This window comes from Pogona vitticeps, chromosome 4 (genome assembly GCF_051106095.1).
Source record: "Pogona vitticeps strain Pit_001003342236 chromosome 4, PviZW2.1, whole genome shotgun sequence".
In the NCBI taxonomy this organism is placed as follows: Eukaryota; Metazoa; Chordata; class Lepidosauria; order Squamata; family Agamidae; genus Pogona; species Pogona vitticeps.
In genome coordinates this window covers 153,711,497-153,736,378 of record NC_135786.1, presented here as the reverse complement: position 1 = coordinate 153,736,378, position 24,882 = coordinate 153,711,497, and the positions used below count along the sequence as shown (strand labels likewise).

The 24,882-nt window shown below is 40.5% G+C and overlaps 1 protein-coding gene across 2 annotated transcripts in view; it reads left to right on the top strand.

Annotated features, from left to right (window-relative positions):
* The window catches only part of DROSHA (drosha ribonuclease III), a 125,644-nt gene that overhangs the window by 19,664 nt on the left and 81,098 nt on the right, over positions 1-24,882 (top strand). For both annotated transcript variants that reach the window (XM_020786675.3, XM_020786674.3), the window contains exons 8-17: positions 442-528; positions 630-716; positions 5,649-5,720; positions 8,562-8,643; positions 12,150-12,224; positions 13,215-13,384; positions 16,229-16,353; positions 18,642-18,741; positions 22,591-22,698; positions 24,664-24,771. In XM_020786675.3, the coding sequence (XP_020642334.3) occupies positions 442-528; positions 630-716; positions 5,649-5,720; positions 8,562-8,643; positions 12,150-12,224; positions 13,215-13,384; positions 16,229-16,353; positions 18,642-18,741; positions 22,591-22,698; positions 24,664-24,771 (1,014 nt within the window). The remainder of the gene's footprint in view (positions 1-441; positions 529-629; positions 717-5,648; positions 5,721-8,561; positions 8,644-12,149; positions 12,225-13,214; positions 13,385-16,228; positions 16,354-18,641; positions 18,742-22,590; positions 22,699-24,663; positions 24,772-24,882) is intronic.

Sequence of the window (24,882 nt, the reverse complement as noted above, 5' to 3'; positions counted from 1 at the left end):
TCCCCAAACATTCAAAAATTCACATAGAGTGGCATGTCATGTCTAATGTGTTAATGAAGTGGTGCTTTAATTAAAAAGAATTAGGGGTGATTGTTTTGAAAAATTAAGGGAAGTGTTTGGAAAGTGGCAGTCCTATCTGCAATTGAAGTGGTGCCATTTATTATTATTATTATTATTATTATTATTATTATTATTATTATTATTATTATTATTATTATTATTATTATTATTATTATTATTATTATTATTATTATTATTATTATTATTATTATTTCTGCTATTACTGCTGTAAAGACCGGGCCTCCATTTTATTTCATTTTTTACATGTTTAATATTGCAATTCAGGTTGTTCTTTTGAGCAGGTGGGAGTTCTTTCAGTCTCTTCTTATTGGCACTTGATGTCCCAAATCACCAGGTGTCTATTTCATTCTCTCCTTCAAGCCCATTAAGCCATGTCGCCTGATGACCAACAACGCTGGGAGGTTGTTCCACTACCGCATTACAGTGTCACCTCCTACAAACTTCTTGGTAAGTATTGTGTGAAAGGGGGGTGACCAAATGGCCTTGCCTTCATTTTCCTTTTAAGGCCAAGAGCATAACTCCTCTATCTTTTGTCCTTATCTTTTCAGACTGACCGGCCAACTGTAATAGAGTATGATGACCATGAATACATCTTTGAAGGCTTTTCCATGTTTGCCCATGCGCCACTCACCAACGTAAGTGAGCTTCCTTTTTTATGCAAGTAAAATTTTGGCGAAGTATTCAGATTCCCCAGAAGTCACATGGAAGGTTTCAAATTCAGTTTCCCATCATTTAGGTCCATTTAGGATGGACTGGACTCACAAGTCCACACAGACTTATGTGCCCATCTCTCAATCCCAGAGAACTGCATGTTACCCTGCCATTTTGTTTCCTTACAAAAATATGGAGCTCTGTTACTTACAAAGGTAACACTCTCTACTGGCCAAGCAGGTTATTTTAAAAATTTAGACTATCTTGGCAGGTGTGGTTTCCAGGTGCTTAAAAAACATGAAATAAGTGTGTAACACACACTCCCTAGATGGCACAAGGGGATTTTTTGAGTAAATGCAGTAATGTGGCTCAGTATAAGTTCCTTGTTTAAGCTTTTTAGGTATGGTTTTAGGCTGCCATGTTTGAGCCAACTTGTTGATGAGAAATAATTCAAGTGTTAGTAATTACAACAAAATAACATTTAATGAGATATGAAAATGTAATTTTAAAAATGAAGAATGGGTGGCACAAGTTGCATAGTGCTTAACAAGAGTTGTAAGTCAGGGGAGGGGCTATCTTGCAGGGCTAGCACCCATCCTTACATCCTTAGGGTCTCAAATTCAGGCTTCAGGGTCTCTAGGTACGAATTGCCTCAAACCCCAAACAGCTGCTGCTCCTCAGTTTTAGCAATTCCGGGCTGAGTGGTCCAGTGCGCTAAAGAGCCTGGGCTAGATGAATCAGTGATGTGATTCGGTATATGCTTCTAACCAATGGATAGTTAGAGAAAAGTGGGAAAGAACCAATTAAGACATTTTTTTTGTTATAAGGTAGAATAAATGTAGGAAGAACTCTCTCACAGAGCTGTGAATGAATTGGATCCATACTAAGTTACCGTATTTTTTGCTCCATAAGACGCACCTCTCCATAAGACGCACCAAATTTTTAGGAGAAGAAAACAAGAAAATAAAAATTCTGTTTTCTTCTCCTAAAAATTTGGTGAGCCTTATGGAGAGGTCCGTCTTATGGAACACACCCTAGGACCCTTTGGAGGCTCACCCTGCCCTCCCACGGGGCCAGAGGGGGCGAAACCGCCACCTTCAGGGACTCTTCTGAAGCTTCCCAAGTCTCAAAAGAGTCCCAGAAGGTGGCGATTTCACGCCCTCTGGCCTGGCAGGGGTGGCAGGGTGAGCCTAAGGGTCCTAGGGTCTGTTACAGGACCCTTGTGAGGCTGCCCCCACAGGTCCAGCGGGGGTGCGAAATTGCCAGCTTCTAGGACCTTTTCTGAGGCTTAAAAGGCTCAGAAAAGGTCCTAGAAGCTGGCGATTTCACCCCTGCTAGCCCCGTGGGGGGTGGGGGGAGCCTCGCAAGGGTCCTGGAATGCTCACTCTGACCCTTGCGAGGCTCTCCCCACGGGGCCAGTGGGGGTGAAATTGCCAGCTTCTCTCCATAAGACGCATGGACTCCCCCCCCCCTTTTGGGGGGGAAGTGCATCTTATGGAGCAAAAAATACGGTAAGCTTTGACCGACCAAACTCTGTAGGCCATACGTTAGTCATGACAGATTCCTGCCATAATTCCTGTGGGGTATACGTTGAGCCTGACTTAAGTCTAGATTCAGTTGTGTATAATCTAATAAACTATAAAACTGTGCAAACTGTGGAAATAAAGGAAGAAGGAGCATCTCTAACAAAGAAGCACAGTCGCTTTAAGCTAGTTAAAAAAGGGATGTTTTTCACAAGATGTATGGAAGTTGGAAATAACATCAGTATCTTTTTGCAAGGAGTATTTTCAAGGACCCTTTTCAAGGATTTGAGAGATGGGGGATATCCCAGTGGTTAAGAAGAAGTACTGAATATATTTTGCCATTTTATATTGGGGTTTCAACTTGAAACTTACTGTTATTTCTTAGCCTAGGATGCAAATTCCTAGTATCCCAATCCTGTCCCTCTGTTCTTCCCTCTCCACACATATCTTTTATTTATATCTCCCATTTGTTTTTCTTTCTTTCAATTTCATGCCATTGTCTTTCTCCTCTTTGGTTTAGCACCTTCTATAACCATTTTCACTTACCAACCTCTTAAAATAATACCAAAAAAGTCAATCTGTATTTATATAGGACTGCAGCTGTTTTCAAATAACGTTCTGGATAGCAATGCAGGTTTTTGCAGGAAACTTTCACTTATTCCCCCAAACGGATGCAAATCTAGCTACATTTGTTTATTTATTTCTACTTTTGAGGCTTACTTTCCAAATTTGTATGTGACGTTACATTCATTTTATGTGTTGTATAAATAAGGCTTTTCCAGAATTAGCTGATAGTAGTTGGATGAAAATATTTTGTGAGGTGGGGAGAAATCAGTAAACTGGATTTAGTATGATGTAAATGTTAAGTTCCAACAAATGATGTATTTTAGATAGAAATTATTGTTTTTACTGGAAAACTTTTAAATTATTTAAGGCATGGTAACTTGATACCGTAGAATTCTCTTACGTGCTTGGATGTTAAAAGAAAATTAATATTGGTGACATAGTAAGGCTACAATTGAGTATTTGTATATGACCAGCCTTTGAGGAATCCATCTGAGAAATTGAAAAAGGCCACGCTCCTCCCACCTTCTGGGTTGCATTAAATAGAGACTTGAGTCTTATTCAGGCATTCAAGAAAGGGTCAGTATGTACTTGTGAGGAGGGAAAGAGCGTTCACCCAATTCTCTCCATTCCTGTGAAGAGCAAGAGTCTGAAAAGTCTTTTACACACAGATTCCTCTACACATGGAGACTCTTGGCATCATTGTAGAGGAGGCAGTCTTTTTCAAACTGATGCTCTCCATAACAGCAGAGGGCAAGACCAGGACATTCCCACCTCAACACAGTTTCAGCTTAATCTTGTTTTGAATGCCTAAATGGGGCTGTAATGAGTGGCCCAAGTCACTCAGTGAGCTTCATGTCTGGTTGAGCATTTGAACCTCTTCAGTCCTGGGTCAGCCCTTTATTCTAATTATACTTAGAATAATCCCCACTGAAATTAGTGAAGCATAGTTCTGGGAATATACCCTCTCACCCATTCACGCCTACACATAGATATACGTATGTATAATCTAATATACAGTGGTGCCCCGCTTAATGCTTACCCTGTTTGACGACAAATCCACTTTACAATGAAGTTTTTGTGATCGCAAAATGATGTTTGAATGGTTTTTTTTCACTTTGCTATGATCGGTTCCCTGCTTCGGGAACTGATTCTTAGCATTACGATGATCAAAAACAGCTGATCGTCGGGTTTCAAAATGGCCGCCAGGTGTACAGAAGGGCACCCCGCTGTGTTTAGGAAGGTTTTTTCACAAGACAGGGAGCAGAAAATGGCCGCCCTATGGAGGATCTTCACTGGACGGTGAGTTATTCAGCCCATTGGAATGCATTGAACGGGTTTGCAATGCATTTCAATGGGATTTTTTATTTCGCTTGACGCTTAACAGCGATTTTGCTGGAACAGATTATCCTCGTCAAGCAAGGCACCACTGTACAATTGTGCTGTAACATGCCTTGAAGAGGTATGAACAAAAATAGCAATCGTTAAGCATGAGTTTAATTCCAGCTTTGACTGGGTTTGTGTCTCTTCCTGTTACTTCATTTAAGGAATTACAGGGAGCCTCTCACCTGGTCCTAGTGACGGAAGTATCTTCTCATAGAGGAAATACTTTTTCCTCTTTAAAAATAAAATGCATTTTTAAAATAATATATATTATTTATTTGAGTTTATTAGTGGATTTTGTTCTATTTCTATATATTGTACGGACAATTACACTAAATATTGAACATAGATGTGAAATTTAGCTTTTAAAAGGAGCTCCTTTTGATACTCATTACTTCTCATCAACTGCATTGAGTTTATCATTACAATGGTGCCTCGCTTGACGAGGATAATCCATTCCAGCAAAATTACTGTAGAACGAAATCGTTGTCAAGCGAAAGTAAAAATCCCATTGAAATGCATTGAAAACTGGTTCAATGCATTCCAATGGGTGAAATACCTCAGTGTCCAGTGAAGATCCTCCATAGGGCAGCCATTTTCCCGGTGCCTGTAAAGCAAGGAATCTGTCCTAAAACAGAGCGGGGAGCCATTTTATACAGCGGGCGGCCATTTTGAAAGCCCGACGATGAGCTGTTTTGATCGTCGTTAAGTGAAAAATCGGTTCCTGAAGCAGGGAACCAATCATCATAAAGCAATTTTTCCCTATTAAAACATCATTTTTCGACCGCAAAAACTTCATCATTAAGCGATTTCCTTGTCTAACGAGGTAATCGTCAAGCGGGGCACCACTGTATTGTAACTTCATCACTGTTTCAGTAAGGCCAGTAATTTGTTGCCTTTCACAATATTAATGTTTGCAAATACTGTTATTACACCTTGGAAATAATTTTTTAAAAGACAGGAACTGAAAAAAATCTGCAAAAAAAGTCTTTAAAAATATATTGAAATGGTCTTTAAGAGTAACATGAAAGTAACTTAGGTGTTATGCATTATACATGAACGTAACTTTAGAAGTATTTTATAATTATGTTTCAGATTACCTAGGAGTAGCTAGTTATAGGTAACTATAATACTTGTAACTAATTACTCCCAAAGTTTTGTCTTGAATTCTGAAACACTTCTATCCTACTTCCTCTGAAGTGTTTTTCGTAAGATCTCTGTCTGGAGTAATTTCACTTCTAGCATCCAGTGGATGGCAGTGTTTGATCATGTCATGTGTTCCCCCCCTTTATCTTGGTACATTTTCTATCTATTCATGGCAAGAGTTTTACATTTATAGTCTCTTCGTTTTTGATCAGAAGAAAAGAGAAAACACTGTAAGGGTTCCGATTGCATTTCTCCTCAAAACTGAACCTCTCTTCCATGTTTCTTCTTTTTTCTTTCTAGATTCCTCTGTGTAAAGTAATCAGGTTTAACATTGATTATACAATCCATTTCATTGAGGAGATGATGCCTGAAGTAAGTTTTGAGAGTCATTATTCAAAACATCTGTTTGATTTTGGATGGAACAAAATATATTAGATTTGAGTTCATGCATATTCCAAGAAATAACATACATGGCTGGGTAAGCAGTTGTGATTAAAGGTATACCACTTTGGAATGTCAATGTGAAAATAAAGCTTTTTAATTAGTCTGTGGCGGAAGAAGTATTGACAACTGGTGGCAAACTAGTTTGTTATAGTATATAAATGTTTTTACAGACTACATGGAACGTCCAAATATTATATTGGACAGCATTAAACAACTTAAAGTTGTTTAAATGTCATAAAGAGACCACACCACGAATTGTTGGTGCCCCCTAGTGGATCATTCACTGAAAAACAAGTAGTATTTTTGCCAGAACTACGATGATAATGATGATGACGATGACCTTTAAGCTGCACAGCCGAAAGGGACTCTGTGGATCATCAAATCCAGCCCCGTCATAAAGGCACAGGGGGGGAATTGAACTCCCAAACTCTGGAGCTATCCAGCAGTAGAATATTTGTAGTAGAGTTACTTGTTTATTTAATATATTTATATCCCATTTTTCTTCCAATGAGTTTAAGGCAGCATAGATGGCTTTCCCTCCCCCTGTTCTTTTTGTCTTGACAAGAGCTTCACAAGGTAGATTAGGCTGGCAGTGGGGACTGCCCAGAGATCACTCTGGGCAATGGCGTGAGCTTAGGTCTCCTGAGTTCTAGGTCTCTGGTCTCCTGGATTGAACTAATGCAGGGATGTGTTTGCTACCAATCCTGGTGAAAGTGAATATCACTTCTAATTTAGCAGATAGAGTATGAGTCCTAATACTCAGCAAAACGAGCAGCAAAACTAAAAAGTCAGGGGAGCAGCTTATGCTGCTGAATGTTCTTCTCGGCAGGCAATAACTGGCCGAGGGCAGTGCATTCCCAACTGATGCAATTTACGATGAATTTTCCATTTTGGTAATCAGTCATTTGAGGTGGGCATTCCGGTGATCCTTCTCATTCTGGAGAACTGTCCTCCGATTTATCCTTTGATTTACTTGTAATTAAAGTCGTACCGTTGGCAAGTATAAATAAAATGGGTGGCTTGAATTTGTCAGTTGGCAAATGGGTTCGCTGATTGTAATAAAAAGACATTTTATTGATATAAAAATGTATTTCCACCTGACACCATTCATTGTGGCTACCAGCAAATTAAAACCAATTTCCGGGCAGCTAATAGCAATTAAAACCAACCATAAAACTTGATAGAATTAAAAGTCTACCCTGCGAACTAGTAAATCTATGTGTTTATTTTATATTAATCCATCTATCCCATTTATATAACAGCATTGGGGGGGGGCTAGCTGCCATTGAAACCATTAACAGAATATGATAAAAATTTCCAAACAGCAGCAATAATATAATAAAAATAAGCAGGTAAGGCTAGTGTTGTGCTGTGTCAAACTTGTCTTTTTGGAACAACAAAATGAGTTGCATCGGAATGGAAAATATAGAGATACTGTAATTCAGTGGTCCCCAACCTTGGGCCTCCAGATGTTCTTGGACTTCAATTCCCAGAAATCCTGTCCAGCAGAGGTGGTGGTGAAGGCTTCTGGGAGTTCTAGTCCAAGAATATCTGGAGGCCCAAGGTTGGGGACCATTGCTGTAATTGGAATGGTTTCGCTTCAGAGCAGTTTATGAGTAGTGTTATTATTACTTGGATTGATATTAGGATTATTTTGCTTGCTTGTAGAATGGATAATGATCCCAATTTGTTATGTACTGATTTGTGGCTGGGTAATGGTCTTTGTTACCACATCGCTAACAATTTATCAGATTTCCGCTGGGACACACTGGGCTAAAGGGAGTTTATGAGACAGATTCTCTGTTTAGTATATATTGGTGCTGCTGCTTAGTCAGGCTGAAAGGTCTTAGCGTGCTGTAGTTCATGGCATTGTCATGAGTTCAGAGTTCCTTGCCTCCAGCCTGGTTCAGAGGTTCAAGATATTCAGCAAGAATGGATACACTGGGTATACTTTTTAAGCATCTTGCGAATTGTGGCAGTGGATTCCATTCACCTGCAAGCGCTTCCTCCTGGTGTTTGCATGGAGGAGATTCCCATTGGAGTAAATCAGAGACTTCTCTTTCCTTGGAAATAGCATCCATGGAGTATCTGGCCTTGATCGGATCCATGGCATCCAGGGGGAAAAGATCGAATCCTCTTCCTCCCAGGCAACGTTCTCTATAAGCTATGCATGTGTGCGCTCAGTCAGAGCTCCATTGGGACTGCACACGAGGAGCCAGCAACCATTCCCGTTTTGAATGAAGCCCCGCCCACCCTGTGCGCACAAAGAGCGTGGCTCTTGTGCAGCGGGACAGAAAATAAGAGGGAACATTGCTCCCAGCTCATGTTCATGATCCAGCTCTGGAAGAAAAATGTTGCCCTCAAGGGCAAATTCCATGAAAAGCACTTCTGTAGTGTAGGCTGATACATGTGCCATGGCTGTTTTAGCGTATTTTCTTCTCCTTCTGGTCATGGAGAAGAACACTGACTTCTATAGAGTGCTGAAGTCCTTCACTGCTGGAAATATTATTCCTCTTCACAGTCTTCTTGTTCACATGCTTTCAAACATTGTCACAAATGTTGAAGTCTCGAAGTTGCTTTAAACAACTATTGCAGCAACTGGAAAACAAACAACTGGTGAATTGTACTCAAAATATAAAGTTGTGGTGAACAGCAGAAGACATGCCTGTGATCCCAGCAGATAACATTATTATTTTGTTTTTGGGATGTTGGTTTGTATGTTGGTCCTTTTGTGTGACATTACATGAGATGTTCTTTTTCCTTCCCCAGAATTTCTGTGTAAGAGGGCTGGAGTTGTTTTCTTCATATCTGTTCCAAGATATTCTAGAACTCTATGACTGGAATTTAATAGGTAACTATCTTGTTTGAAGACATTTATGACCTCCTCCATAAAGGTAATAAATTAAAAACTCAGTAGGTATTTTAAAAGGTTTCTAAAGCAGATAGAGAAATATACTGATCTTGGACATGCTTGGTTGGAAGGCAGTCCTGATTTTGATATGCTTACCTTTGTATGGGCTAAAGGCTCAGCAGTTCCATTGAGTCAATTGATTGGTTCATACAAATATCTCAGGAGAGCAGGAATAGGTCTTGCATTTTTTCCTCTGCCTTCACCTTACCTACTTAGAGTCAGTTATTCCCTGATTCAAGCAATTTATAGTTTGCTGTATCAGATGTAATAACAAAGTGTGAATTGTATCCAGCAGTGATTTTGTGCAAGCTTGTGAAAACCCACCCTTCATCTCCTCTGTTGATTCCATTGATTCAGTGGGCCTGCTCCAGTTGTGACATAGTATGGTAAGCAACAGGCTTTCAGCTGTTGTGAAGCTATTGAGCTTGGCAATTATTAAACTAATTCTACTAGGAATTGCACCAATAAAGTGAACATCTTACACTTTTCCATTAATAGAATACTGGGGAAAAATTGTCATCTGCCTCAATCATAGCTTTTATTCATGCTGATAACCAGTTTATAAGGAAAAAAACCCAGAAACTCAGAGTTTTCCCCCATCTCAAATGACTTTTTCAAAGTCAGTACAGTGGTGCCCCGCAAGACGGGTGCTCCGTTTGACAACGAAATCGTATCACGACGAACTTTTTGCAGTCACAAAAGTGATCGCAAAACGATGTTCCCTACGGGGGAATTTCGCTTTGCGATGATCAGTTCCCTGCTTTGGGAACTGATCATCGCAAAGCAATGATTTTTTAACAGCTGATCGGCGGTTTCAAAATGGCCACCGGGTAAACAAAATGGCCGCCTGCTGTGTTTTTGCATGGATTCCTCACTGCACAGGCAGCGAAAATGGCCGCGCTATGGAGGATCTTCGCTGGATGGTGAGTTTGAAGCCCCTAGGAATGCATTAATCTGGTTTTAATGCGTTTCTATGGGCTTTTAAAAATCGCATTATGACGTTTTCATTCTACAGCGATTTCGCTGGAACGAATTAACGTCGTAATGCGATGCACCACTGTATTACCCTTAATGGTGCCGGGATCCCTTCCAAGTAAAAACAAGGGGGGGGGCTGGAACTGGCCATTCTCTTTCAAGATAAGCATGTTTGATCTTTTCATTGTATTTGCTCTGTTTTAAATCTGCGGCCAGAAGAGGTTACTAGTCTCTGCATTGGGAAAACTGTTTGCCCAAATGACCCCAAATATGGCACAAAGCAAGCCCAGACTGGCTGCTGCATCTGTGCCAAATGGTGCTGACCCAAGTTCCAGTTTCAAGGTTTTAATTTTTTGTTTGGGATGCCCCCATTTTTAAGTTGCCATATGGAATGCTGATCTGCTCTCTTGCACAATGTCTGTTTCTGCACCTCTGTGGTCACTGTAGATACATTCTGTCTCTGCTGCACAAGACAGTTGTGATGTACCTCCTTCCCTATAAACTCTTCAGGAGGGGTGATGCAGGACTGGTTTTGTGTCCATTTCTAGGGAAATGAGAAAACTAGTATGCTGCAGTTTGTCCTCCCTAAAGTTTTATTTCTTCTTGGAAAAGGATTCCCTTTCATACCTTTTCTTTCAGGTCCCTTGTAGAATTCCTTTGGGTGGTTCTTTTTGTTCTTCTTCGTGCCCTCTGTGAATCACACCCTGGGCAATCTGTGCATGCACTGAGGCTTTTCAGAAGATTCTAGAGCTTCTGTGGTGGCAAAAAAACAGATTAGTGCAGACCCCTCCCCCTTAGTATAAGTACCTTGGTGCCAAGACTCTCTTCAGTTTCTTTCAATTGCTGCATTGAGAGCCTCACATCAATCGCTTCTGTGAGTTTTTCCTAAAGTGAAAGAGAGTTTATTCTTGATTCCTTTATTACTATTATTTTTTAAAAGACTTTTTTTTGTTGCTGTGGCCTTACAGCCAAAGCCCCCCTTCCCTCCTTCCTTTTTCCTTATTTTCATGCTCCCGTGTGCCCATTTAAACATTGCGTGGTCTGCAACAACAAGATCCCACTTTTTGACGTCCACACTAAATGTCTTTTCTGTCTCGGTGAGGCCCACCAAAGCTCTTCCTGCCCTCACTGTAAGAATTTCAAACACGGAGTTCTCAGCAGTCATCTTTCTAGACTTCAGCTTCGGCTTTAGATGACAGAATGCCTGAGATGTACACAATGAGTTGGTATCATAGTGTCAGGCAAAAAAATATTAGCACCACGGAGGGTACAGATGGAAGGAGTATGTGGCTGGAGCGCAATGTAATAAACTGTTCAAGTGTCAATCAACCAGTGACAGCTGTCACATTGGCTGGCAGTTTTACTTAGATTGTGAGCCAGTCACTTAGCTTTTTCCTCTTTTTTTCATTGAGTCTTCTAATAGATGTGTGTAAATCCTTGAATGGAAGCTTTTAGACTTCTTGTAGAATTTGGTTTGTCTCTGAAGACTTTAAAATAAACAAATGCCTTCTATTTTTACATAGAATGGTGTTGGATGGCTCAGTTTTGGATGTTTGTTTTGTTTTTCCAGCTTTAAGTTAGAATGAGTAATGTTGTGATCTTTTTACCTGTCTCCCCCTACAATATAACACCAATTGCAACTTTTAACAGATCAACTCTGTGTGCAGGTTATAAGGGAATTGTACGCTCAGCCAAGCGGGGAGGTGAAAAGTGCAAGAATAGAAAATTGCAAAACAGAATAAGCATACCACCAGAGGACCAAATTCTTGGAGAAAATGTCATGTTTAGGCAGCATGTGGGTGTCTGTCTACCAGTGACTCCCCCATTTCATCTATTTTCTCCAGCATATTGGATTTTGAAAATTCCCAATATACTGCCACGTTCTTCCAAGACTAACTCTATCAGTGACACGAGAGTTACAGAGCTTGTAACCTCAGCTAAAATGGTAAATAGATAGTCACGAATAGCAGAAAACAGAACCTGACATCTGGTAGTGGATCACATATATTATCCTCTCCTTCCATAAGTCTAGACACTTTCTCTTTCAAACCCAGAACCAGAACCTAACTCCAGATGTTACCTTCTTAAAATGCATTTTCCCTTCAGTTCATGTATTTCACTTCAGACCCCCAAGCTTTCTGTGTTGCCCAAGTTTGTATTTAAGTAGGTTTGAGAGCCTAAAAGACAAGACAGCAGGCACTGGCATGTTGGAACAGGGGGCAGCATGTGTGGGCCCATCCCTGTCCCTGGTTTTAGCCCTCAGTCATTTGGATGATTGCTTAAAGGTGCCAAACCGTTCACGAAAATCCTCCCCCCACCCTTTTCTCCCTGTGTGGTGGAATCACAGAGTATACTGGGCTCCTTAGAACGTCTTTTGTTTTTGTAGGGATATCATCAATGTAGATTCTTATGAAACACCTAATCTCTCTCCTGAGTCGCTATTATTTTTTTCTTTTCTTTTTCTGTTTCAGGCCCTTCATCAGAAAACAGTGAAACCTCTTGTCCCCGATTTCATTTCATGCCACGCTTTGTAAGATTTCTTCCAGGTAAAGTGTCATGGGTTGTGAGTAGGACAGCTAGACTGCATCTTAGTACTCACTGAAATTATAGAAACCTGTGTCTGGATGGCCCTCCTTCAGGCTAAAAGGGAGAAAGAACACCCTTATGTAAGATATAGATTTGCTTTTCGAAAATCAAGAGCTAGTAGAGACCTGTCTTTGCCTTTCCCCTGGCAAAGCTTGTTTTCTGTGTACAAGGCACTTTCCGTGTTTTTTTGTATGAAGGAGGATTCAGGTACGTGAGGTCCCATTTTCAACCTTGAGGAGACTGATTCTGAAGCGGAGGCCCCACACCTCCCCGATTATTTATGTGTTTATTATTTTGCTTTGTACACTGATTTTAAATAAAGAAGTCTTGGTATTTGACAATGTGTACTCTTTCTCAGAGAGAATCCACCCCATTATTAGAAAGGATCATCTAAATATGAAAGTAACTTCCTGATGGTTTTTAAAATGAAGGGATGCAGTTGGTTTTTGTTGTTGTTGTTGTTGTTGACATAGATTAATTTTCCATGATTGAGAAACTGAAATGGAAATTTCCCCCTTCTGGATCAGTTTGTTCCTCCCTCCTGGATCAACTATAATTGTTTAGATAAGAATACTGTATGGTCATTTGATTGTCTTCTGTAGTCAGTGGGTTGGACTAGAGATACTGAATTCTTTGGGTCTGTATTTAGAGTAGAAGTCACCTTGGGAAGACTTGGTCCAGAAAGGTGGTATATAATATAATGTGTAGCAACTGCTTGTCCCTTAGATTTATGGACTAAGTAGCTTACATATTATTGGGAGTAGCAGTTGCAATGTGAAAGAAAAACTTTAAATAAAATTAATTAGGAGAGGAGTGTGGGCAAGCTGGGAGGTTGGGATACTGAGGGGCTGTATGTTTCTCACCCTGATTAAATGCCTACTTCTCTTTTTTGCTTTAGATATATTTGAGAAAGAGTGTCTCTGATTAAATTCCCTTCTTTGTTTTTCAAGATGGAGGGAAGGAAGTGCTGTCTATGCATCAGATTCTGCTGTATTTATTAAGATGCAATAAGCCCTTGGTGCCAGAAGAGGAGATTGCCAATATGCTGCAGTGGGAAGAGCTGGAGTGGCAGAAATATGCCGAGGAATGCAAAGGGATGATTGTGACCAGCCCTGGCATGGTACTTCAGATATTCTCTTGAAGTAAAGCAATTCTGTTGAATTTTGTTAGGATGCTCCCAGCCACAATGGAATATTTCATTTTAAGTTCTTTAAACAACCGTTGATATGCCTCTCAGTATAACACTGCTGGAAAGAGCAGAAGTGAAAACAAATGTGATACGGTGTTTACATTTCCAGAGTTGTAAGAATAAATTTTGACTGAGTGCACTGTGATAATAAATAGTCAACGCTGAAATATATACCTAGTCGGGAACTGTGTGGAAGGGCCAAGTAATCAGTCCTTCCTGCAGCAGGGATCATCATATTGGGGGGGAGGTGGTTATAGACCCCCCCATAACTGCCTCTAATAACATGGAAACATTAAACCTTTCACAGCGAAATTAGTTACGTAGGCTGAATGGAGATGCCATCCTTTTCTGGCTGTTTGGTCTCAGGCTTTGTTGGACATTGTAACAGTGTAGTTGTCAACATGATGCCCGGCCTACCCCATTCTGAGTCTTTCTCCCACAGACTCTCCCACCCCCTTAGCACTGTACAGTATTTGCTCTTCAGATGTCCTCCAAACATCTGAAATCGGCTGACTTGTGATCCTTCTCCTTTGAGGTTTTTTTAATGTGCATTGTAAGAGGCATAATGGTACATCCTTTTTTAATTTTATTTATTTATTTATTTATTTATTTATTTTCAGAATGTCTATAGGTTTTACCATTGAAAATTTCACCTTGGTTTCCTTGAATGCTGGAATAAAAGCACTTGGTGACTATCATGGCTAAAGTTCAAGAGCGAATTGTAGGGAATCGTTCTCTCATGTATACGTTTGTATTAATGTTTCTGATTACAGCCTGCTTTTTATGCGAAAAGGAAAGAAGAAATGGGAAAATTGCTGTGGGTGATGTGTGCCCTCCCTGTTGAATTACTTTAGTATCAATTCCATTAGCACCAATTTTATATTTTTCTGCTAGGAACATATAACAAAGATTTTTTTGTGTGTGGGGGCGTCCATGGTTTTTTTTTTTTTTTTTGTCAATAAGATCAGTGAAATAAACCACAGACAGAGGAGGAACTTGCAGTGCAAAACCTCATAGGGGTCTTTTCAAATGGCCTGCATTAATTAAATGAAAAAGTTAGCTTCAGAACTCCTTCACACTCAACCTGTTTGTCTCTGTCCCTCCTCTCCACCATTTGATGGTATTGTTACTCAGGAGTGTGAGGGTGTAATGTGACAAAAATGTGCTGCAACAGTGAATGGAGTGCAATATTTTTTATTGATTTTACTTTTTTCCATTTTAACAATGCTAGCTTGTTTTAAATATTTACATACAGAAAGTCATCCTGTGAAAGCTTGGTGGATCAATAGTTTCCTCTTGTTTGCTAGTTTGCTTTTCAACTTACTCAGAATTCTTAGTGGAAGTGGGGCATGTGGTTAACTCCAGCTTCACAGGCCCATATGGGCATCTCCTCAGCTAACAAAATATATATAAACCCCAGGCAGCGAATTTTTTAAAAATGCCTGGGTTTTTTTTCCAGTCATTCTTATTTGTTTATATAAAGTATATCTATCCTGCTCCTCAACTGAAAAGTTTTGTTTGTTTTTGTTTTAGAATGTCTTGCATGTAATTGATAACCTGTATTCCCTGTAAGGAACAGGGATGGGAGGGGTGGAGAAGTGAAATTTGTTTTTGGTAATATGCTCCTGTTTCTCCTGCTGTTGTCTATTAAAAATGGCAGCAGGTGGTGACAGCTGAGGGAAGTGGCTGATGGAGCTGGTGTCCAGTCAGGATTCTCAGTCCGCCGGGATTTAAAATGTTGGTTCATCATCATTTTCAGGATGGTGAAGCAAATGAAGCCAAAGCTTGGAAATAAAATAAGTAATCTAATCACCTGTAACTAGTCAGGTTTGGGGGCAAGGAGGGGTTCAAAATTCCTTATGCAATGAATAATATTTTACAGTTAATTAAAAAAGAAAGGACTGAGAAGAGAATAGCATCAGCTAGGAAAATTAATGTCACAATACAGTGGTGCCTCGCAAGATGGGCGCTCCGTTTAACAACGAATCCACTTTACGACGCAAAAGCGATCACAAAATGACGTTTTGAATGGGGGAATTTCGCTGTGCGATGATCAGTTCCCTGTTTCAGGAACCGAATTTCGCTTCCTGACGATCAAAACAGCTGATCATCAGGCTTTCAAAATGGCCACCGGGTGCTCAGAATGGCTTCCCGCTGTGTTTAGGAGCCATTTTTTTGCTGCACAGGCACCCGAAAATGGCCGCCCCATGGAGGATCTTCACTTAACGGTGAGTTCTTAGCTTATTGGAACGCATTAACCAGGTTTTAATGAGTTTCAACGGTTTTTTTTATTTTCGCTTTACGACATTTTCGTTCTACAGCGATTTCGCTGGAACGAATTAACGTCGTAATGCGAGGCACCACTGTACCTCTAAAAAGCCTTGAAATGTGGGTTTTTTTGTTTGTTTTTACAAAATTCTCAGTTGTAAGGTGTTTTTTCCCCCTAGAACAAACTAATGGAACATAACTGAAAAGTAACAAGAAATGCAACAACTAAGGTTACCAATTTAATTCTGTAACAAATATTGGCAATTTTCAAAACATAAGTAACAAGTAAGAATTACTTTTAACAAGTCGCATTCCAGACTCTGAAGGGATCCCCATTAAAAAGGCAGAATGTGTCCTGCTGCATTCAAACCGCACCCTCCCTCTGTCGGAGATGGTAGCTCTTTGCAAAGGGCTGAGCATAGTAGCAACCACATCACTGACAGAAACCTTTCAAGACGTCTGCTAATTCAATTTAACGCTTTGATCTTTTCCCTTTTCTCCCTTTAGAAACCCAGCTCAGTTCGTATTGATCAATTGGATCGTGAGCAGTTCAACCCTGATGTGATTACTTTCCCCATTATTGTCCACTTTGGGATACGACCAGCTCAGCTCAGTTATGCTGGAGACCCGCAGTAAGCTATTATTCTTCTCAAGCCTGGAGTTAGAACAGTCTCTCCAGCTTTGCTGGTGATAGTCAGAGATAGAATTGTGTGCTTTTTTCAAAGTGATGGTGAACTTATATGTCTTTTATTTCTCTTGAGCATAGACTGAGGATTTTGAAAAAATACCTACATTTATCTGCAGTACAGCTTGTCTATACTATGTCACTTTTCTTCAGGTGTTTTTCATTTTCTTTGCAAAATACAGCAAAAGTATTTTTTTTAAAAAAAAAAAAACCCAGTAGTTATTTTATTGTGCATGTTGGTATTTTGGTGTTTAAAATGCCTTCTATTTCCTTATCTTAGCAAACACGTCTAGTGGGATTTTCTCTTTACACTTGTATTGTTTTATTCCAAGTCATGCACGTGTACGTTTTGTTTTTGTTTTTTAAATATTCAAACAGATTCCTTAAAACCATTGTATTGGGTTACTGCTGTGGTATGCATTTAGGCAGTGGAGAATATTTAGAGCCTATCCATTCAATTATCTTACTAGCTGCAGCACTGTGAAGTTCTTATACATTGCCTCAGATTAGGAATGTCTTTCTCCTACATTCAGTTTATTTAAACCTCACATTTTCATTACATCTCTGAAGAAATATGCACATTTTATAAAAAACCTTCAGAGCCAACTGAAATTAAATGAATTTATACTTATGTATTCAATGTGTGCAACAATTTCCAGCATGGAGAGAACACTGTTGTCTCCACCTGCCAGAGAGGTTAAAAGATGAAGAACTGAATGTAAAAAAGAAAAAGGGATGTTAAAAGGTTCACTGCCATGGATCCTGTTAGGGCATTTTAGCTTGAAAGCAAGAAGGGGAGAGATTGGGGCACACCTATGAATCCAGGCCCCTACCACCACCACCCCTCCAGATATCATGGAGAGCTGAAGCTGCTTGTTAATACCGTTGGTTGAGTGAGCCTATCAGGGCTGCTGCTGATGGAAGCTTTCTTAGGTGCATGTTCCAACTTTTGTTCAAGCCTGAGTGGAATTTGGAGGGATGTTGGGGTCAGAACTTACATGCATCTCCATGACCCATATGATTAGAGTACAGTGGTGCCTCACTTAACGATTACCTCGTTAAACGATGAAACCGCTTGACGATGCGGTTTTTGCGATCGCAAAACGATGTTTTAATAGGAAAAATTCGCTTCATGATGATCGGTTCCTTGCTTCGGGAACTGATTTTTCGCTAGACGACAATTTTCAAACAGCTGATCGGTGCTCTAAAATGGCCGCCTGCTGTGCAAAATGGCTACCCACTGTGCTTTAGGATGGATTCCTCACTATACAGGCATCAGAAAATGGCTGCCCAATGGACGATCTTCGCTTTACGATGAGGTATTTAGCCCATTGAAACGCACTGAAGGATTTTCAGTGCGTTTCAATGGGTTTTTAAAATTCGCTTGACAACGATTTCGTTTAACAGCGATTTCCCTGGAACGGATTAACGTCGTCAAGCGAGCCACCACTGTACTACCCACTTTCAAGGTATACCATCTAAATAAAGAACAGCTTATGTACAGTAATTAGGGAATTTCTGTATTCTGCTTCAGGTGCAAGGTTCTCTTCTCTTGTAAATAATATCAAGTGAACACTCGTATCCAGGTTACAGGTCTGTCGGCTGAGGTCCACACCAGAGATGGGCATGAACCGCCGGTTTGGTGGTTTGTGCTTGTTTGTCCTTTGGACAAAGAGGTGTTCAGCAATTCCCAGCCCACTCCTCTGATGGGCGCCCACTCAAAGTCAGCGCCCAGAGGATGCAGGGCAAGGAAGCCGGGGAACTGCCTATGAGTGGGTGGCCGAGGGAGGAAGCAGGGTTGGGAACCACTGAACACCTACCTGTTTATCCAAAGGACAAACCAGCACGAAGTGCTGAACCGGTGGTTCGTGCCCATCTCTGGTCCACACCATCATGCATTCTTTTATTTCCTCTTGCACGCAGTGAGAGATCGAAGTCCAAGATCATAAACCTGTGGGAAGTCTGTAACCATCCAGATATTAGACTTAAATTCCTGTTCTGCTTCACTATTGGTGACAATGGAAGAAGATGTACAACAACATACGGGCAACCTCAGGATTCCACACCTCTAATATGACTTAACAGTGAGACATTTGGGATGTGTTCTTTTCCTGTAGTGAGACCTGTTTCTATATGGATATGAAATGATTTCCAAACGGTCTCAAAACAAAGCAGATAGCCCAGTGAAATGTAATTACTGGAGTGATCCTCTGCTCTTCCTTTTCTACTTCTTAGGTACCAAAAACTTTGGAAGAGTTATGTGAAATTACGTCACCTTTTGGCTAACAGTCCTAAAGTGAAGCAGGCAGATAAGCAGAAACTGGTGCAAAGAGAAGTATGTTGCTGTTTAAACTTCTGTCTTAGTTGGCTATGTTATTTTAATCTGCTTTCTTTATTTTATCTCCTAGTTTTTGTCATATATGCAGCTTTTTTGGGGAAAATGTAATCAACTCATACTGAGCTTGTAAAAGAATAGAGCGTTAATACTTATTGTAATAATTCTGTGAAAGTGATATGATGTCTAATGACAGCAGCATCAACAACAATCTGCCGTCAAATCAATTCTGACTTATGGCGACCCTTTTCCGGGTTTTCCAGGTAGAGAATACTTAGAAATGGTCTACTATTCCTGTCTTCAGGGTTGCCTTGGGACTGTGCAGCTCACCCAAGACCACAGTGATTGGCTCTTCTCTCAGGAGGCACAGTTGGGAATCAAACCCCCAACTCTCTGGCTCTGCAGACAGATACCTAAACCACTAAGCTGTCTAGCCAGCCTGTCATTTTAACCCTAGGCTGAGTTATTCACCTGTTCCTGTATCTCATAATAAGTATAAGAGAGTTTTGCAATATGTACAACTTTGATGCTGAAGATCCATAGGAGTAGGCTCAGAAGGGAGACCTTGGCTGGCTGATGGGTTAGCAGCCAATTTCTGGTGAATGGCATAGTCCCTGATGCTTCAGCTGAAATTCTTGCCCCCCGTCCCCCAATTCTGGACAGAGTGGAATATCATCTGATGCATCAAGGCATGTGGTATATTTGTATTACTGGGGGGGGGACATGTTTGCATGCATATGAGACATTACTTGGGTTCTTTCCTTTATTTATCAAAGTATTTATTTAAATAAATATTTCTTTCTTTCTTTAATATTGTATTGTATTCTTCTCTCAAACTGAAAATCAGGATGGCTCACAAGACTACATGAGAGCCATGTAGTGATGCCTATGTAAAAGTCGATAAAAACTCCACAGATCATAAAGGCTATTATAGAACCAAATACCTTCTTGATCTTCATCTTTTCTTTAATAAGAGAACAGTATGTGGTGTCACATCCTACTTTTAGAACACCCTTTAGTGTAAGAAGAAAAAGTGTGGTGGGCTTGAAGGCACCTGAGAAGCATATTTCTTAGGTCATCTGCACCGTCAGAATCACCTTGTAGAAAGTGGCTGGGGTGGCACGAGATCCTCCAGACATTGACGTACTGGAGCTCTCCTCGATCCTTGCTAGCAAAGCCAAGGGTGAGGCATGATGGCAGTTGTAATCTGACATCATGTGGAAGGCCATAGTTTCCTCCTCGAGGCATCAGGACATGAAGATGGAAAGACTGGCATCATTATAACTCTGTAAACTTTAAGTCCTTAAAAACATGTTAGCATTTCTTTTTTTCTTTTTTTAAAAAAACAGCAGGAAGAACAAAATACTGTTGCCATTTTGTTTCACATTCTGACACGGTAGTAGTTGGCTTTCAGTATTTACCATACACTGTATACTGTCTTCCTTGGTGGGCCTTATTGCTAACAGTAGTTGCATGTTGAATAAACAGGGAGCATATGGCTCATACCTTGTTTCTAGTTGCATTGACAATGTAATCCTGTAAATAATTGTTCTGAAGTAAAACCCAGTATTCTCATACTGAAGACCAACTACTACTTCCTCTCATTTAAGTATTTGTAGGGCTGCTTGGAGGTCTGGAAAGTGAAGTAAAAGGTATTCTGAAAGCACTGGGAAGAAATAAATCACTAGAGGTAGATGAGATACCATTATAACTATTTCAAGCTATAAAGACTGAATTTGTCAATAACCTAATAGGAATATGTGTTCCAATAAGGAAAATAAAACAGTGTCCCACAGACTAAAAAGTTTCAGTATACATTCCAATGCCTGAAGGAGATGCTAAGGTGTGCAAACAAAATGATGCTCAAGGTGTTGCAACAAAAGCTTTTACCTTATATGAAGCAACAAATGCCAGATGTGCTATGGAGAGCACCAAAGAAGTTCAGAGGAAGATGAGTCTATGCTTTATAGAGTACAACAAAGTCATTGACTGTGGATCATGAGAAACTATGAGTTCTGAAAGAAATGCTTGTGCCTGAGCATTTGACTGTCCTGATGTGTTATCTGTATTGTGAACAAGAATCTACAGTTAGGACAGAATGTGGAAAGACAGCATGGATTCCTATGGGCAAAGGTGTCAGACAAAGGTGTATTTTATCCCCTTATCTATTCAGTCAGTACACTGAACATACCATACGGAAAACCAAACTAGTTTCAGATGAAGGAGGAGACAAAATTGGTGGAAGAAACGTCAATAAATGATGATATGTAGATAATGCTATTTTACTGGCAGAAAGCAGCAGTGACTTGAAATGACTTTGGTGAAAGTGTGAGAAGAACGTGCCACAGCAGGACTGCAGTTGAAGATTAAAAAGACAAAAATCATGACTACAGAAGAAATACACAGCTTCAATGCTGACAATTAAGAAATTGAAATAGTGAAAGATTGTGAATGGTCATCAAGCCAAATGGAGACTACGGCCAAGAAATCAGAAGACAACTGAGATTAGGAAGGGCAACAATGAAAGAGATAAAAAAGACCATCAAGAGAAAGTGTGTGTCACTGGAGACCAAGGCCATGATCATCCCCACTCTTGTATTCCTGATCGCTATGTTCAGGTGAGAAAGCTGGACAGTGAAGAAAGCTGCCATGAAAAAAAAGATACGTTTAAAAAGTGGTGCTGTAAGAGAGCTTTTTGGATACCCTGGACTACCAGAAAGATGAAGAAGTGTGTCCTAAATCAAATCAAGCCTGACTATCTTTGTAAACAAAAATGATGAAACTGAGGATGTCCTACTTTGGGTATATTATGAAAAGTCAAAATACTCTGGTAAAGACAATAATGCTGGGAAAGGTTGAAAACTGCAGGAAAAGATGAAGACGGAATATGAGATAGATTGACTTCCTGAAGGAAACCATAGTCTTGAGTTTGCGTCTTGTAAACTCTGAAGATTGCTCATTGATCAGAGTTGCCATAAGTCGGAGTTGACTTGGCGGCAGCTAACAAAAACAACAGGGTTGCTTGTTAATTTCACAAAAACAGCTGTGGGCTTCTTTTTGCATGCAATAAATTGGTGAAAACTCTGTGTTATCATTTGAAGAATGATTTTTTTTCTACCACAGATACTATCTTCAGCTTTAGTAAAGCTTTTCCATGTTACAGTGAAGCATTAATGGAAGACTAGTTTTTTTAAAAATCTCTCTCTAGAGAGTAATGGCTGAGTTAAAAGTATAGCAGATAGGGCTTGTGGGTATTATATTCTGTAGCAAAAGTAGGGAATGCTGCTTTGACATTTATTACTTATTGTGGCATGGAACTCAGATTTTATCAACTGGGCTTATTGGTTTTCTCATGAAAAATTCTCTGGTTCAAATCTCCCCTCTGTCTCGAACACAGTGGGTTCTCTCTCAGTTTTCTAGCTGCAATGTGGTAGTAATGGAGACCATTGATTTATCTCACTTGGTATTCTTCACACCAGCTGGCAGAAATTGTCCAGGGAATCAAGCCAGGTTCTTCCCTAGGTCTACATGGCATTTCCCTTGATTCCCTTGTGGTCCCCCATCCAACTATTAACCAGGTCCAGCCCTGGTTAACTTCTAGAATCAGACTAGGTCTGTATGTTCGAGGTGGTGTGTTGGAATCCAACATGTGAGGAGCATGTAGCTTTCCAGTCACGATTGAACTTTTTACTCCTTTTAGGCCAGGACCTGCATACCAAACAGTGAAAGATGATGAGATTTCCAATCTAACAATATCCAAAGGATCTCATGTTCCCCATTCCTGCTTAGTACATTTCAGGGAAATTTAAAGTGATCTTCAGAATAACATTCTGTTCATATTATTCTAAGGAAGCATTGCAGAAGATAAGGCAGAAGAACACCATGCGGCGCGAAGTGACCGTTGAACTGAGCAGCCAAGGGTTCTGGAAAACCGGCATTCGCTCTGATGTCTGTCAGGTGAGTCAAACACGTCCTTATGTGTCCTTTGCAAAGGCAGAAAGGCTGTTTGTACATGTGAGGGTATGACAGGTTAGTGATTTGGGATTTCTGTGTAAGTTTTTTTAAAAATCAAAGTTCCGCATCCCTTCTGTGGGTCTTTCTTCCAAGGAATTTCTTTGCCTAGTTGGAAGTAACAGGAGGCAGGAAGAGGATTAATTAAAGCACTTCATTTTCTCCTTTTTGTTTGCTTGTTTTTAATTGTTCGAGACTGAGGCAAAGAAGCTGGAATTCAAATAAATGCCATTTTCCTCATCTACTAGATGATCTTTCCCCCTCTAAATAGCTTTGTCCTTGTAGGACAAGAGCATGGGCGGGGAACTCATGTTATGCTGCATATTTTTCCACTTAGAAGCAAGAATTGTTCATGGCCTTAGATGTCTTTGTGGTTTATCTAGATAGTCTTCTTTAGTTGGGAGTTGTTGTTTTTGGCTGGTTTGTTTGTTTTTCGGTGCTGTGGGTGGGCGACAAAGGGCTAAAGATCAAGGGATGCACTATGTTGCGGAATCAGTCATCCTTGAGATGTATAGCTATAGATAAATTTCTCCAAAGAGAGGTCAAAAGGAGAAAATAATAATAATAATGGAAGTTTTCTGCTGGCATTTTTCAGCTTTGCTTTCCATCAGATTAAAAGGTGTTAAAATTGAACAAGTATTTATCAAAGCTGTGAGCTTGTTTATGGCAGTGTGCTTTAGAATTTCTGGTCTGCTATTTTTCTGTGAAGCCCAGTGGAACATACTGCTTCAAGTACAGTGGTGCCTCGCTTAACGAGCACACCGTTTAACGACGAATCCGCATAGCGATGCGTTTTTTGCGATCCCTAATGCGATCGCATTGCGATGCTTGAGATAGGGAAAACATCGCATTGCGGTGATCGGTAAGCGTTTCACTTACTGACCTTCACATTGCAATGTTTTACAAACAGCTGATCGGCGGTTCCAAAATGGCCGCCAGGTCAACAAAATGGCCGCCCGCAGCATTTTCGCGCCCCGCACTCGCTTACCGGGCGGCGAAAATGGCGGCCAGATGGAGGATTCCCCGCATAGCAGTGAGTTTTTCCCCAATAGAAACAGAGTTTAATGTGTTCCTATGGGTTTCCCCCCACCGCATAGCGACGAATCCGGATAGTGACGTTAATCCTGGAACGGATTAACATCGCTATGCGGGGCACCACTGTTTTATAATACTGCCTGCTTAATGATTTTGTATCATCCCCTGTTGTTATATTGTAAACAAGGGTCCAGGGGCACCATTTGCACATGTAGTGAGTGCAGAGCCTGTGCGTGGAGAATTTTGCTAGGGAGGTACAAAGCCCCCTTTCTTCCCCCCCTCCAGAGATTGAATGGCCAAGTTGGTGTTAGTATTCTGGCAGTGAAAGTCTGAAACGATAACTTTGGATTCCTCGCTCATGAACCTGCACTGGCATGAGCTGAGTCAATGGAGGTGTTGAGAGGGAGATCTCCCCTATCCCCAGTTTGTTTCCCCCCCCCTTGCTTTCATGCTTAAATTCTAAATTTGGCTGGACTTACATGAAGGGTGTTCTGGCGTGATTGGGGTTAATGTGTGGATTTGCTGCTTGCCTTAGGCTAAATGGTGATTCCACCATTTTCTTTTTTCTCTCTTTATGGCAATGGGGCTGGGGAGGGTCAGTGACTCCTCTAAGAATTACTGTGCAATTGCTCTAAGGGTTACTTTGAGAGCTGGTATAAGCAGCTAAGTGAGTAAGCCATGAATGCCCTTGTTCAGACTGCAACCTCAGTCATGAATCCACTAGTTCTTCTTGAGGAAGATTTCATGAGAGCTATTAGGATGACAATATTTGTAAAGCACGTGTGAGTGACCATGTCATAGAAGTGAAATAATAAGCAGATAAGTACGACAAAGACAAAAGATATAGATTAATGACTAAAGGTGTTGTTTCCCTAGCATGCCATGATGCTTCCTGTCTTAACTCACCATATCCGGTATCATCAATGCCTCATGCATTTGGATAAGTTGATCGGCTATACTTTCAAAGACCGGTGTTTACTACAGGTGAGCAAATGCTCAATGTCCATGTACTTTAACAGTTGGTGCATTTTGAAGATGTGTGTTGTTGTGGGTGAAATGAAGGAGAAAAGCAGGGAAGTGCTGTTGTATTGGGAT